This window comes from Drosophila santomea, chromosome X (assembly GCF_016746245.2).
Source record: "Drosophila santomea strain STO CAGO 1482 chromosome X, Prin_Dsan_1.1, whole genome shotgun sequence".
Taxonomy (NCBI): domain Eukaryota; kingdom Metazoa; phylum Arthropoda; class Insecta; order Diptera; family Drosophilidae; genus Drosophila; species Drosophila santomea.
The window spans coordinates 19846731-19860338 of NC_053021.2; the positions used below are offsets into that span (position 1 = coordinate 19846731).

General features: G+C 48.6%; 7 protein-coding genes across 7 annotated transcripts; 3 read left to right on the forward strand and 4 right to left on the reverse strand.

Annotated features, from left to right (window-relative positions):
• The first annotated feature begins 85 nt into the window (after nt 1-85).
• On the forward strand, nt 86-1294 carry LOC120456915. The gene is made up of 3 exons (XM_039644045.1): nt 86-276; nt 354-576; nt 1072-1294. The coding sequence occupies exons 1-3, from the start codon at nt 93-95 to the stop codon at nt 1154-1156; spliced, it is 492 nt and encodes a 163-aa protein (XP_039499979.1). The 5' UTR covers nt 86-92; the 3' UTR covers nt 1157-1294.
• Nucleotides 1295-1440: 146 nt separating this feature from the next.
• LOC120456914 lies at nt 1441-2286 on the reverse strand. The gene is made up of 2 exons (XM_039644044.1): nt 1929-2286; nt 1441-1861 (listed from the first exon to the last, which is right to left on the reverse strand). The coding sequence occupies exons 1-2, from the start codon at nt 2247-2249 to the stop codon at nt 1649-1651; spliced, it is 534 nt and encodes a 177-aa protein (XP_039499978.1). The 5' UTR covers nt 2250-2286; the 3' UTR covers nt 1441-1648.
• A 1153-nt stretch (nt 2287-3439) lies between these two features.
• Nucleotides 3440-4358, forward strand: LOC120455384 (general odorant-binding protein 19d). The gene is made up of 4 exons (XM_039641510.1): nt 3440-3642; nt 3791-3879; nt 3947-4083; nt 4148-4358. Exons 1-4 carry the CDS (start codon nt 3495-3497, stop codon nt 4224-4226), a joined length of 453 nt encoding a protein of 150 aa, XP_039497444.1. The 5' UTR covers nt 3440-3494; the 3' UTR covers nt 4227-4358.
• Nucleotides 4359-4454: 96 nt separating this feature from the next.
• LOC120455383 (serine/threonine-protein phosphatase 4 catalytic subunit) lies at nt 4455-7257 on the reverse strand. Its single transcript, XM_039641509.2, has 3 exons — nt 7101-7257; nt 5472-6365; nt 4455-5416 (listed from the first exon to the last, which is right to left on the reverse strand). The coding sequence occupies exons 2-3, from the start codon at nt 6263-6265 to the stop codon at nt 5287-5289; spliced, it is 924 nt and encodes a 307-aa protein (XP_039497443.1). The 5' UTR covers nt 6266-6365; nt 7101-7257; the 3' UTR covers nt 4455-5286.
• Nucleotides 7258-7419: 162 nt separating this feature from the next.
• Nucleotides 7420-9858, forward strand: LOC120455382 (cactin). Its single transcript, XM_039641508.1, has one exon. The coding sequence runs from the start codon at nt 7592-7594 to the stop codon at nt 9749-9751; it is 2160 nt and encodes a 719-aa protein (XP_039497442.1). The 5' UTR covers nt 7420-7591; the 3' UTR covers nt 9752-9858.
• On the reverse strand, nt 9816-10527 carry LOC120455385 (migration and invasion enhancer 1). Its single transcript, XM_039641512.2, has 2 exons — nt 10430-10527; nt 9816-10366 (listed from the first exon to the last, which is right to left on the reverse strand). The coding sequence occupies exons 1-2, from the start codon at nt 10453-10455 to the stop codon at nt 10105-10107; spliced, it is 288 nt and encodes a 95-aa protein (XP_039497446.1). The 5' UTR covers nt 10456-10527; the 3' UTR covers nt 9816-10104.
• Nucleotides 10528-11124: 597 nt separating this feature from the next.
• LOC120455812 (activating signal cointegrator 1) lies at nt 11125-13390 on the reverse strand. Its single transcript, XM_039642272.2, has 6 exons — nt 13221-13390; nt 12514-13153; nt 11818-12284; nt 11636-11757; nt 11385-11579; nt 11125-11326 (listed from the first exon to the last, which is right to left on the reverse strand). Exons 1-6 carry the CDS (start codon nt 13286-13288, stop codon nt 11256-11258), a joined length of 1563 nt encoding a protein of 520 aa, XP_039498206.1. The 5' UTR covers nt 13289-13390; the 3' UTR covers nt 11125-11255.
• Between the last annotated feature and the right edge of the window lie 218 nt (nt 13391-13608).

Genomic DNA, 13608 nt, shown 5'->3' on the forward strand with positions numbered 1-13608 from the left:
TGGCTTGTACCGGATGTGCTGGACACGATTGCGGCGAGTATAAATTTACCGGGCCGATTGCTGCCCGTCCACTATTCACAAGAGGAGCAATAATGATGCAGAGCAACCGGATGACGACGACGTTGAAGATGTCCAACCTGCTGCTAGCACTGGCCTGCGCCGCCGTGCTGATGGGCTCGTCGCTGGCGGAGGAGGAGGAGGTATCCATGACCGTGGACGAGGTGGTGGAGCTGATAGAGCCCTTTGGCGAAGGCTGCACCCCTAAGCCGTTGCGGGGTAAGTGCAACGATGGGTCACTCCTTATACCTAACACCACACCCATCCTGCCATTCCATAACACTCGATATCCGCAGAAAACATCGTCGAGATGGTGCTGAACAAGGAGGACGCCAAGCACGAGACCAAGTGCTTCCGCCACTGCTTGCTGGAGCAGTTCGAGCTGATGCCCGAGGGTCAGCTGCAGTACAACGAGGACAAGACCCTCGAGATGGTCAACATGATGTTCCCGGATCGCGAGGAAGACGGCCGGCGCATCGTCAGGTCCTGCAACGAGAAGATGAAGGCGGAGCAGGACAAGTGAGTGTGGTGGTGTGGGGCAAAAGAGGAGCTAGTGTCCAGGTTGCAAAATTCCTTATCTCGGGTACCGAGAAATCGCGAAATTGGTCATCGGAAACTGTAAGCCAACCGAGGAGTAATCCAAAATCGGAGTAAATTAACCCCAAAGCAAAAAGTTCAAGCGTCTCAAAAAGGATTATTCCAGTCTTGGTCTGAAATACGAAAAATTTTGAAACTCGAAAAAAAAAAACTTAAAAACGTTTAATTCCAGAGGCCGCTCATTTTGAGGTTCAAACTTTTAGTGTTTGTCGGTGCACAGCTAATGATCTCCAGAAGATAGTTTCCAATATTTTGGAATACTTTTTGTTCATTTTGTTCGTAAAAGCTACCAAATCTGTTGGGCTCCCAAAAACCTTTGAAATATTTTTAAAAAATTCCTATTTCTGGCTGGAAAACTTAATATATAACCGCCTAAGATGATATAAATACAAATATGAACTTTACACATCATTTCAGGTGCGAGGCCGCCCACGGGATCGGCATGTGCATGCTCCGCGAGATGCGCTCCTCGGGCTTCAAGATTCCCGAGGTCAAGGAATGAGGTCATGGAGCTGCCACTGGCCCACCATTGCATGTTCTCCTCTTTTTTTTTTTTGTTAGTGATTCAGTTTGATTTAAATATGAAAGCTCGAGAACCTGGAGTGGTTTCCTAAACTAATAAAGCGCCCAACCAAACGAACTACGAATTACTGAATATTTATCGGGTGGAAACAACACACGTAATCCCTTAATTGGACGTCAATCTATGCGAAATACGAAATTTAAAAATTGGAAATGAATTACTATACAATATATATGTATATGTTTATGAAAATGAATTACAAGTGAGCTACTATAACTTGATTTAGTACTAGAAAAAGTTGGGTTACAATAACTAATGTATAATATGTTATATGTAGTTATAATATCTAATAGATAATAGATAATGTCGGTTTAAATTATCTGGGAAGCCATGGTAGTCAAGAGTATGGCCAAAATAAGTGAGGCACGTTTTAGTTAAGATCTCTAGTGGTAGCTAGTGATGCCCATGGCCCTACCACACCAGCTTCACGTTGTTGCGCTCCAGCTGGCGACTGATGCACTGGTTGAAGAGGTGGGCCACCTCACAGTTGTTCTTGGAGGAGATGCCGCGGCTGCAGGCCTGCGCCATGCTGGAGCTGACGGCGATCGCCATCTTGTTGTCCTGGGTCACCAGGCTGGTCAGCTTCTCCACCTGGCCAACGTTGAGCTTGTTGTCGCTGTCCATCTGGGCGCGAAAAACAAGTATTAGTACTCTTTAGTCCTGAAACTGTGCCCCACGTTCGGCTACTCACCAACTTGATCTTCTTGAGCACGCACTCCACCAGGCATTTCTCCTTCTCACTGGGATTGGTCACCTTCACCAGCGGGCGCTGATCCCTGGGCAGCTGCAGCTTCTGGATGCACTCCATCCTGGCCGTGGTGATCAGCTCCTGCACCTGCGGCAAGTTGCGATCGATCACCGCCCAGATGGGCTCCGCACCGGTCTTGGGCAGCAGCTTGGTGAGATCGAAGGCCTGGTTCTGGCCACGGACGCAGTGCATCTGCAGCAGGGCAGCGACCACGAGCGTCAGAATGGCTGCGACTGGGGCTGGTGCTGAAGTGGATGGCTTCATCTTGGCGACTGCTTTCTCTTTGGCTCTTCTCTTGCTCGGACTCTTGGCTTATAAAGTGACCCATGACCTCACCAAAGTCGTCTGCACATGGCTTAGTCGCTTGATTTTTGCTGATTGCAAGCATTTCTCCAGTGTCAAGTTCATTATTCTCGGCGTCACCCCCACAAGTCACGCTCCAAAGACGAGCGATGTGTCAGTTCACTCGAGACAATGACAATCGGATCAATTTAGATCTGTAATCTGGAAAGCTGATAGTTCTACCAAGGTGTTGAGGGGTATATCTATTTTTGAGGGAACCTATTTGAATATTTAAACTAATGTTAAACCATTTTCTAGAAGTATTATTATTTGCGGATGATTTACTATATACTTAATACTCAATCACACAGACTTCCGACCTGTTAAAGATCTTAATAATCTAGTGAGCTCCACTCAAACCAATTGAAATAAAGAATTAGCATGCAACATGCCCACACGATAGTGTTACTGGCTACAATCCAATTCCATCTATTGGAGTCCATAATATAGATTGCGTGCTGAAATATCCACTTGGATGGATGGACAAACAGACTGACTGGAACTCAGATTGCGATCATTGGCACTCGAATTATCAGAAAGTCGGCAAGCTGACGGGCGAAATGGGAAATAGGCGGACATATGAAGGGTATATTATGGCCTAAACGGACAATTTCCCATCCCAGTTCGCCCAGTTGCATATAATTATATAATCGCTTCATGGCCCCGCCAGTCACAATCACTCATCTCACCCAGAGCTGTTGATCGATTTAATTACAAGCGGGATTTCGCATTTTGCATTTTGCATTTTCATTTCCATAGCCATTCCCAATTTGATATCCCCCCCATTTGAAGCGATTTCATGCCAGTCACCAATTAAGCGGGTAAGTGGAGACCGGTGGGCCATCTCATTTGGCAGTGGCAGTGGCAGTTCCAGTGAGGTGTCACTCGTTCACACGTTGCCCAGTCGAGGGCATCTCCGCCGGATCCCGTCACATCCCCTCCAGAACGGCGGAGTGGAGTGGAGCGCCATGTGCTGCCCATGTAGTTCATAATTGCGCGTAATTGCCGGAGCTGCTTGAGAAGCGGCTGGAGATCGGCGATGGATCCGATCTGCCCAGTCAATCACGGGACTCGGCTTGTGCAATAGCTTCTATAAAACGCCGACGTCGCCAGCGATTTGCATCCAAGTCAGAGTTCGCACTTCGCGCAGTCCAATCGCAAATCGAAATGTCGCATCTGGTTCCCCTGTCCGTCCTGCTCGTCGTGGGACTCCTCTGCCTGGGAGCCACCACCGCCAAGCCGCACGAGGAGATCAACAGGGACCATGCCGTCGAGCTGGCCAAGGAGTGCAAGGCCGAGACTGGAGCCACCGATGGTGAGTGGTTGGTCAGATGGTCAGCAGTGGGGAAGATCCAATAGGGATATAGTTGCCAGCATATCACTCCTATCTGCGATGGATGAGTTAGAATCAATAGACAGCACGCAGGAGGAAAGGTTTATTTAACATGATCTATCACTTACAGAGGATGTGGAGCAGATGATGAGCCACGAGATGCCCGAAAGGCAAGAGGCGAAGTGCCTGCGCGCCTGTGTGATGAAGAAGCTGCAGATCGTGAGTGCTGCTCCGGCAGGAACAGGAAGTGCGCTCCGCTTACCGCCTTCTTTCTGTCCCATTGCAGATGGATGAGTCCGGCAAGCTGAACAAGGAGCACGCCATCGAGATGGTCAAGGTCATGAGCAAGAACGATGCGGAGAAGGAGGACGCTCCCGCCGAGGTGGTGGCCAAGTGCGAGGCCATCGAGACACCCGAGGATAAGTGAGTAGTGCTCGCCGAAGGCTGTACGTCCAGTTCCGGACTATAATTCTGCTGTCATTTCCAGTTGCGACGCCGCTTTTGCCTTCGAAGGATGCATTTACGAGCAAATGAAGGAGCACGGACTCGAGCTGGAGGATCACTGAAAGCAGATTTGAGACCCAAGATGAGACCCCCTGTTGCTGCATCACAAGCGCCCTTCTGGAATAAAAGCATCTATTTTTTTTATGTGTATACTATGACTAGTCCTTAAGTACTTGATATACTGAGAAACTGCACACTTGGTTGTTTATTGATTGGGTTGTGAAAGGGATCGTATTGGTATCATCCAAAACTCCTCGGGCCTCCCAATGTACAGAAAATACCTGCTCACGTTCGTCGATTATCTTACAATCTTTATTTTAAATACAAGTATAATTATTTGTATATAATATCCCAATCTGGGGCATATTTAAAAGATTCTTACATGCTATAAATTACTACACGTTGTTCCTCGTATCTGGTTTTCTCCAGCTGTTTTCTTGCGGAGAAAGTCCCGACCAGGCATGCAAAGTCGCATTTTAATCAATTAACACATCGACGACTCCGCTCGTTTGCACCCGGCTGCCCTAAATCCGTCGTCATCTCTGCCGACTGTACACAATCTTTCTTAAAAAATATGTTTTTGCTTAACCTACGCTACAAGTATAGTGTGTTGCCCGGGCTCAGGAAATTCGCATCGAGGAGACGGCGGCTTCGATTGCGGACCGTCTACGCCAGGCGAATTTGCAGGAATCTCGGGCAATGGTTATTAATCCTATTAGTTAGTAGCTAGATGCGGTGCACAGGCTCGCACGCGATCTACGATGTTGATCTCTAGATGATTACCATTTCCAGCAACAAACGGCCATCAAAAGATCGCGCAAATGGCCTGATTAAACACAGATAGAGGTAAACAGATGGTAAAAAAATGTAATATCTAAGTGGAACCAAAAAAGGGAATAATTGTAACTGAACGTGGACCTGGGTCCGGCTGCTTTATCCTAGCTTACGTTTATGTTACATCTTTTTTGTTTTACACCATCAGTTGCTGTTCGCGTTTGCTTTGCTTATGCAGGCTGGCAGTTTCCTATTCCCTAGATGATTTGTGTAAGCCACCAGTGGGCACCCGCCTCCCGTTCCGCGTCCATTTGAGCGGACTACCAGAGAGTCAGGAGCGGCAGCGTCTTAGAGGAAGTAGTCCGCTTGAGGCTTCTTCGAGGGAATGCCGCGACTCTCCTGCGGAGCCGCCTCAAAGATGACGAAATCGCGGTGCAGGTACTCGTTCAGCTCCAGGATGGCAGCCACATTGCCACAGCTGCGTGTGAAGAGTTAACAACACAATTTCGAAATTGCACAGGAGGATGACTCACCGATAGCAGTAATTGGGTGCCGACCAGACGGTCAGGACGGTTTCATTGAAGTGCCACTTAAAGCCCTCCATCACCAACTGGTGTGCACGGCAAATCATGTCGATCTCGTTGGTGCGATTGAACTGAGAGACCACGTCCGAGCCGAAGAGATAGCCAGCACCACGCGGCGACACGCCCCAGCCGGTCTGGTCCTCCGGATCACTCCAGAGCAGGTCACACATGGGCCCGTCGTGCGGCACCTCCTGTTTGCGGTCGATGCTGCGGATCTGGTCCAGGTACTGGATGGACGGCGATAGGCCACCGTGCACGCAGAATATCTTGCCGTCGATGATCGCCGAGAGGCTGAGGTAGTCGAAAATCTCCGTGCAGTACCGCCACACGGCCGTCGATCCGTACTTGCGCAGGCACTCGTCGTAGAAGCCGTACACCTGTGTGATCTGACGCGACTCGTGGTTGCCCCGGATCAGCGTGATGCGGTCCGGATAGCGAACCTTCAGCGCCAGCAGCAGCAGAAACGTCTCCACGCTATAGTAGCCGCGGTCCACGAAGTCGCCCATGAAAAGGTAGTTCTTCTCGGGCACATCGCCGCCAACCTTGAACAGCTCCTTCAGATCGTAGAACTGGCCGTGGATGTCGCCGCACACGGTCACTGGCGAGTCCACCCGCTGCACGTTGCCCTCCTCCACCAGGATCTCGCGGGCCTTGGCACACAGGGCCTTCACCTCGTTCTCCTTGATGATCTCGCAGCGCTTTAGCTGCTCGATCTGTCGGTCCAGGTCGCTGTAGTCGGACATCTTCACCCGGAGGATGGCGGCAGCCGAGGCGACGGGGAAACGGTGAATCGGACTGCAGGCGTTGACTGGGCGGGGACAGCGTCGTTTGTCGTTCACCGGACTGCAGTCGGTGATTATTAGGGAGAAATAAGGTTGTAAAGAGAAAGACAATGAGTTTCTGGTAGCTTAAGTGATTGGGTACTAATCTAGTCGTGCAACGCAAGCCAAGCATTTTAGAGCCTATGAAATGCATCGGTGTAGCTGCACCCCACAGCTAAGAATCAAGACGATTTAACTATAGTTGCAGAGTGGACAAACAATATAAACACACACATTCGTGTTCCCAGCTATGCCACTTGTTGAAATGGTCCATGGGCAGTTTCGCAATGAGACATAATTTAATATACCAACAAGATGAGAGGCTATATTCTCTACATAACTTAATTTAGCTGTCTTAGGTGGCTATACTATTAGTGAACACATTCACGTTTCTTTCAAATGCGAATAGTGCATTTTACAGTCGATCAGTTTTGCTTCTGTAAATTAGAATTTCTGGACCATAGCTTGGTTCTTTACAGAAAGTGCTCCGCTTGAAACCCACAGATTTGTCACAGTTGCCGCGAAACTGGAACTAAGGTATCATATAGTCGAGTATAGCCTTCCTTTTGTTTGTGTTTCGGTTTTTGCATGCGCCGTGCATGCGTCTGTGTGCGTCGGCTTTGTGCGGATGCGTGTGTTTGTGTGCGTACCCGCGCGTGTGTATGGCTTGTCGCTGGCGTTTTTGCCGCGCGCAATTTCCACCGTCTGCCGTGCTTTTCCTGCTTTTCCCGACGATTTTTCCACAAACACTACTTACTCAGCGCAGTGGCGGGCTATCTCGACAATCCTTTTGCTGGTAGCTCGGCTCTCGTGCTCGGGTTTCAATACAAAAAATGCACATCAAATTTTTTGGCAACCGGGTTTCTGTGTAGAGCTGGGTTGGCCACTTGCGATTGTATCGATATATCGAGCAATGACACTTGCGACGGCCCATCTAGTTCTCCGTTTCGATAGTGGGCGATAGGCTAAGCCTTTTACACAACTTTCGATATTTAATTTACCCCGATTACTCGAAGAAAAATTATTTATGCGCCTTTCGCACGATTTCCCTTTTTTTTTTTTTTAACTACGCATGTCAAAAAATCGACATAAGTGAAGGAAAAATGTTTGTGTTATAACTTTTGCCACTAGTGATCGGCAACCTGGGTTGGTTTGGTCCCAAGCTGTTATCACGATCTGGCAACACTAACATTGTTTATATTTTATTTCACAAGTTCCCCACCTTTTATACCGCAAAACCTCTCTAAAATGCCCAAGGAGAAATCCAAGCACCGTCATCGCAGCCGCAGTCGCGAGAGGCGGGATCATCGCAGTCCAGATCCCAGGAGCAACAGGAACAGGGATCGGGATCGTGAGCGCGAGAGGGAAAAGGAGCGTGACCACAGAGACTACAGAGACAAGGAACGCGATCAGCGCAGGGAAAAGGAGAAGGACAAAAACAGGGACAAGAAGCGGGAGCACAAGAGCCGGAGGCGTCGATCTTCCTCCAGCTCATCCTCGTCCAGTTCGACGTCTAGCACGGCGACCGGTGGACCTCGCTCGCCGCTGACAAAGAGTTCGATGAAACTGCTTCAGACGCTGGAAGCGCGTCGTCTCGTCGAGCAAAAGGACCGCCAGCGTAAGAAGGAGGAGCTGAAGGCTAATGAAACGCCAGAGGAAAAGCGCGCCCGTCGCCTGCGCGAGAAACAGGCCAAGGAACAGCGGCGTCGCGAACGAATGGGCTGGGACAACGAGTACCAGACGTACTCCAACGAGGACAACCCGTTCGGTGACTCCAATCTCACCTCCACCTTCCACTGGGGCAAAAAGCTGGAGGTGGAGGGACTATCAAATCTCTCCACCAAAACCGTAGAGGTACTTTCCCTGCAAAAGCAGTTGGAAAACCGCAGAGAGCTGGAGAAGGTTAAGAAACGGCGGCAGGAGAGGGAACTGGAGCGGCAGGTGCGCGAGGATGATCTCATGATGCAGCAGCGCGCCAAAGAGGCGGTGCAGTTCCGCGAGTGGCAGCGCCAGGAGGATCAGTTTCACCTAGAGCAGGCACGCTTACGTAGCGAAATTCGGATCCGCGATGGCCGTGCCAAGCCCATCGATCTCCTCGCCCAATATGTGGCCGCCGGGAATGCTCCGCTCGAAGAGTCCCTCGAGATGCAGATGCACGAGCCCTATGTTTTGCTAAACGGCCTGCCTATGGAGGAACTGGAGGACCTGCTGGTGGATATAAAGGTATACGAAGAGCTGGAGCAGGGCAAGCACATAGATTTCTGGAACGATATGATCACCATTGTGCAAGACGAATTGCAACGCCAACAGAAACTGCAAGCGGAGAATACTTCGCTCAATCAACGTCGTGATGGCATCCACCAGGCGGTGGTGAAGGATGTGGCGGATATCTTCAGGGGCAAGAATGCCCAGCAGCTAGAGGAAATGCGGCAGCGCATCGAGGCCAAGATCAGTGGTCGAGCGGATGGCGTAGATATTAGCTACTGGGAAAGTCTGCTTTCGCAACTCAAGGCGCACATGGCCAGAGCTCGACTGCGAGATCGCCATCAGGCCTTATTGCGTGAGAAGCTGCTGCTCCTCAAACGTGAAAACGATGATGAGACGTTGCAGGAGGAGGTGCCTCCACAAATCAAGGAAGAGGAGATGGAAACCCAGGACGCAGAGGACCCGGAGGCTGCTGAGGGCGCACCCGAAGACGAAGAGGATCCCCTAAAGGAACTGCGTGAAGCAGTGCGTCTCTACCAGGCGGGAAACTACAGTCCGCGCTACATACGCGAAGAGGACTTCACCGGCAGAAGAGTGCAAAACGAAGACGACGACGAGCCGGAGACAGAAGGAGTCCTCTTCGAGGAGGAGGATGATGAGCGGCGAACACAGAGACAGCGTCTGCTAATCCTTCATCCGGAACGAGTGGACACCAATCAACTGACACCGCAGGAGCTGCGAATGCGCAACGAGGCGAGGCAGGGAATGCAGGGTGACGAGGCCGAGTTTAGTGTGGAGACCACCCTGGATGCAGTGCCTCAGCTGGCCACCGATAAATACCGACCACGAAAGCCGCGCTACTTCAATCGCGTGCACACCGGCTTTGAGTGGAACAAGTACAACCAGACGCATTACGACATGGACAATCCGCCGCCCAAGATCGTGCAGGGCTACAAGTTCAACATATTCTATCCGGACCTTATGGACAAATCCCAGACGCCGCAGTACTTCCTCACTCCGTGCGCGGACAACGGAGACTTCGCGGTGCTGCGATTCCACACAGGACCGCCGTACGAGGACATCGCCTTCAAGATCGTCAACCGGGAGTGGGAGTTCAGCTACAAACGGGGCTTCCGCTGTCAGTTCCACAACAACATCTTCCAGCTGTGGTTCCACTTCAAGCGATATCGCTACAGGCGGTGAAGGATTGTCATCTGGCCTGAATCGCCTAAACCATCCTTTTGTGAAGTCATATGTTATTTTCAAATAAAGTGTAAGCCCAGAACGACTGGCAAAGTGGTATCATTTAATGCGACTGTTTAGCTGATTTCACTAAAGACTGGATCTGTAGTTTAACCGGTTTCCATTGCATTAAATTCAGCAAGCTATCCATTAAAGGAGTAGGGAGTGCATTATCATATTTATAAACAAAGCGCCATGTATCACAGGTTTTGGAAAGGGTGCCACAAATGTTCTAGCACCGTATGATTTTGTTCTATCATATTTTAGCAGTCTATCCATGAAAGTAGGTTACTTCAACTGAAATCATGAAAAGATCACATAACAATGCAGTCCTTGATGGGCTGTTCCATGGCTTTCTCCACGGGCTCCCCGCGCTCAGCCTTCTGCACTTGGGCCAGCACACTCGCGTGCTGGGGAAATGCCAGACAGGAGAGCTTTGAGTGCACCAGCTGTCCGTCGATGGCCACCTCAAAGGATCCCCGCCGTCCCTGGTGGCAGGACATGTCCAAGTCGGGCGAGGAGGCCAGCAGGAACTCGCGCAGCAGGTGGCACTGTCCGCGGAAGTTACAGATGCCACTGCAGGAGGATTGATTACCATTATTCTGCTCATTGCTGGCAGTGGCTAGTGATTCCCCTTACCAGTATTCCACCTCCACTTTCACCATTACATAAAAGTATTCGAAATCAAAACACACATCAAATCAGCGCTTCAGCATCAGCTGGTGCCGAGTTATCGCTGTCGTTATCGTTCTAAATATCGTTATCGTTAAAAAATGTTATTTTTTGAATTTTATTTAAAAGCGAAATCGTAAGCAAATGTTGCACAAACAATTACGTTCATTTATTTAAATAGAAATTATATTTCGAATTACGATCTTGCGACATAAAATGTTTTTAACCCATTGACAATTTAGAATTTAGAAGTATATTATTTTTCTCGTTGTTTTGATGCAAACTAATTTTCCTAACGCTCAATAATATTTACTAGTTGTTTTTTTGAACTATTTTAGTTGATTCCATTTGAAAATTCATAAAAAGATAAAATAATTTACTCTAAATTTGGAAGTTTATAACTTCTAAAAGAAGCTAGTATTTAAGTACATTAATTTCTCTGGCTTATATTATATATAGTTTTAAACGTTTCTTATATTTTATAAAATGCAAAATTTGATTCGGAGTAAAACTGCCTGTTTTATAAGAAATCTTTCATTTGATGTCTTCTAGTGGCTAATAATAATTATCTTCCAAAATATTTTCAATCGCAGTTTTGGCTTTGGACTGAACTAAGGATTCCAATTAAGTTAAAGATAGACCAAGAAAACAGACAAAACAAGTTTTTAATATTCCATTTCACTTTAATTTCTGAGAAACTCCTTGAGCTATAAATTTTGTAAATTATCAAACCCTCAACATAGGACTGCTTGCATTAAACTAATAAAAATGTGTTTGAAACTGAACCAAAACCTTAACCCTTGTTGGCCCTGGCCCTTAGTAGCGTTTTGCAGGCGGCCGTGTGAGTTTTCAGCGGCAGGTCGTCTGCAATTATAGAATATTAGGACATGATTTTCAAGAAATGACACTTTAAACAGCTCACATATCTTGTGATCGCCGTGAACAGGCAGTAGAATATTCAGCTGTTCTGGCTTGGTGCAGACAAAGACATAGGGACTCTCCGACTCTCCGTTGGGATATAACTCTCGGTACTCCTCTTGTGGCAGGCAACTGTCCACGTTGACGCAACCTAGCAGGCTGCTAGTGGGATAATGACTTGGGAACTTGATATCGGGATCTGCGATTACAATTATATGTAATTCCTGAGAGTTCACATTGAAAGTCAAGACTTACCGCCGTATAGAACCTTGTAAAAGCCCTCCATTTGGGCAATGTCCTCGGCGTGCGGCTCTTTGGAGGTGGAGGCTATCCACAGTCTACCACGGTGTTCACTGTACCACACTCGTCCCTCGTGTCTGTTGAAAAAATAGGGTTAGATATAGGAAATCTGGAAGTATGCCTTCATTGAAACCCACTTTTTAATGCCCGCCACTAGGAGCGACGCCCAGGGCTGATGCATCGACAGACACTGGCGCATGTCCTGCATTTCCAGGAGTTCCTTGTCCTGCACCCGATTGTAGATCCTCTCCAGCCCATCGCTGGCTGCTGCGGGAGCTGGCCAACTCTTGGATTCCTTGCTGGGCTTGTAGACTGGCGGCTTGGCCATGTCCAAATTGGGTGCGAGTGTCAAAGCGGAGTGCCCAGTGACCGCGGATGCACTCCAGTTGGATCCGACACCCGAGGCCTTAGAAACGGCCGCTAGTTCGCTGATCACCTGCTGCTCGTACTCCTTGGAGATGGTCGGTTCCTCCGGCAACTCCCGGCCAGCAAAGTCAACCCGGATCTTACGCTTCATGCGACTGCCGTGCTTTATCTCCTCCATCTCTCGGTGCAGTTTCTCGAACTTCTCCCGCTCAGCGTCGCTCAGCCACACGGAGTTCTCCTAAAAATTATATTAGTTAAAATCGTTGACGCTTCATTAAATGTAATTAACTTAAGCTTATCTTCTTGTAAATAGCATTCAAAGCCTTTTAACGAACAATACGAAATTTGGAATACATCAAATGGAAAATCGCGCATAGTTTAGTTTAGAAATTGATCGAAAAGTATTTAAATATGGATTTTTCTCTATCCAGTTGCGTGAATTACGATTCCTAATAAAATAAACCCACCTGGAAGTAGTCCAGCTCATCGTCGATAACTGTGGTTCTCTTCTCGCTGTTCTTGTCGTACTCCAGCAAACGGTCCCTTTGGGCCAGCGCCTTGTCCAGCGCCTCCTTGGAGGGTTCCTTGGCATTCTCCTTTCCGGACTTTTTGCCGTGCTTGGGGGCACTCTTCGAGCCGCCCTTTTCCCTGGCCGCCTTGGCCAGCTGCTGCTCCTCCTCGGGCGTGTGGACGGGAGCGCCGCAGCACAAGCACGGGCCGCTTCCCTCCTGTTCGCATACGATCCGGCCGCAGCCCAGGCAATTGTTGATCAGCTTGTGCTGGGCCGCCTGGCAGTCGCAATGCCGTCGGCCCTTTAGCAGAATGGTGTCGCCCTGGACACGACCATCGCTGGCATACAGATTCACGTACTTCCCGGACTTACCCTTGGCCCCCTGGCTGATATTTTGCTTGGGATCCTTGGGCGGTGATGTGGATGCAAGTTGTTTGTGGGGCGAGCGATTTTTGCCATTGTTCCGCGGCTGTTTGCCACTCAGTAGCATCCGGCGACAGTTTAGCAGGAACATGCGGTGCTCCTCGATGTCCTCGCTCAGTAAATTGCCGAAATAGCTGTCGAATTCATAGTCGTCTTTGATGCTTAGGATGGCGCTGGAAGAGATTAAGAAGCCATTGGCCCATTGAGAAACGCATCTATCTGTATGCATCCTGCACCTACGACATCATCTGATCCGTGACCACACAGTCCAGACATTTGGACAACGTGTCCCGCACGAACTTCTCCATTTTGCAGTCAAAAAGCGGGCAAATTGATTACAATTGTGAAATAACAATGTAAAACTTTAAAAACTCAACGCAGGCTGTTATCGGCCTCCGATATCGATGTCAATCGAGGAATCAGCTGTAAGTGCTGGTTAATGTCTGGAAGTAAACACAAATGGGACTTTTTAACTACTTTAGATAATGTTTTGGATAAAAAGGTCTTTGTTCCTAAAAATTATTTTTAAAAAACTGCCCAATTAGCTTATAGCAACAATTTTCTAACGACAATTGTTGGCCAACACTATTCATAACACATGCTTAAAAAGAGGAACAATCGCATAATG

Bases quoted from the DNA above. Each gene is read 5' to 3' on its own strand.
- LOC120455383 (XM_039641509.2), bottom strand. From the start codon at position 6,265: ATGTCCGACTACAGCGACCTGGACCGACAGATCGAGCAGCTAAAGCGC. The intron at 5,417-5,471 runs GTGAGTCATCCT...CTTCACACGCAG, and splicing joins GCACCCAATTACTGCTATCG to CTGTGGCAATGTGGCTGCCA.
- LOC120455385 (XM_039641512.2), bottom strand. From the start codon at position 10,455: ATGGTGAAAGTGGAGGTGGAATACTG. The intron at 10,367-10,429 runs GTAAGGGGAATC...ATCCTCCTGCAG, and splicing joins AAAGTGGAGGTGGAATACTG to TGGCATCTGTAACTTCCGCG.
- LOC120455812 (XM_039642272.2), bottom strand. From the start codon at position 13,288: ATGGAGAAGTTCGTGCGGGACACGTTGTCCAAATGTCTGGACTGTGTG. The intron at 13,154-13,220 runs GTAGGTGCAGGA...AATCTCTTCCAG, and splicing joins GTCACGGATCAGATGATGTC to CGCCATCCTAAGCATCAAAG. The intron at 11,580-11,635 runs GTAAGTCTTGAC...TTGTAATCGCAG, and splicing joins TTACAAGGTTCTATACGGCG to ATCCCGATATCAAGTTCCCA.
- LOC120455384 (XM_039641510.1), top strand. From the start codon at position 3,495: ATGTCGCATCTGGTTCCCCTGTCCGTCCTGCTCGTCGTGGGACTCCTC. The intron at 3,643-3,790 runs GTGAGTGGTTGG...TATCACTTACAG, and splicing joins CGAGACTGGAGCCACCGATG to AGGATGTGGAGCAGATGATG. The intron at 3,880-3,946 runs GTGAGTGCTGCT...GTCCCATTGCAG, and splicing joins TGATGAAGAAGCTGCAGATC to ATGGATGAGTCCGGCAAGCT.
- LOC120456915 (XM_039644045.1), top strand. From the start codon at position 93: ATGATGCAGAGCAACCGGATGACGACGACGTTGAAGATGTCCAACCTG. The intron at 277-353 runs GTAAGTGCAACG...CGATATCCGCAG, and splicing joins CACCCCTAAGCCGTTGCGGG to AAAACATCGTCGAGATGGTG. The intron at 577-1,071 runs GTGAGTGTGGTG...ACATCATTTCAG, and splicing joins ATGAAGGCGGAGCAGGACAA to GTGCGAGGCCGCCCACGGGA.
- LOC120455382 (XM_039641508.1), top strand. From the start codon at position 7,592: ATGCCCAAGGAGAAATCCAAGCACCGTCATCGCAGCCGCAGTCGCGAG.
- LOC120456914 (XM_039644044.1), bottom strand. From the start codon at position 2,249: ATGAAGCCATCCACTTCAGCACCAGCCCCAGTCGCAGCCATTCTGACG. The intron at 1,862-1,928 runs GTGAGTAGCCGA...TTTCGCGCCCAG, and splicing joins TGCTCAAGAAGATCAAGTTG to ATGGACAGCGACAACAAGCT.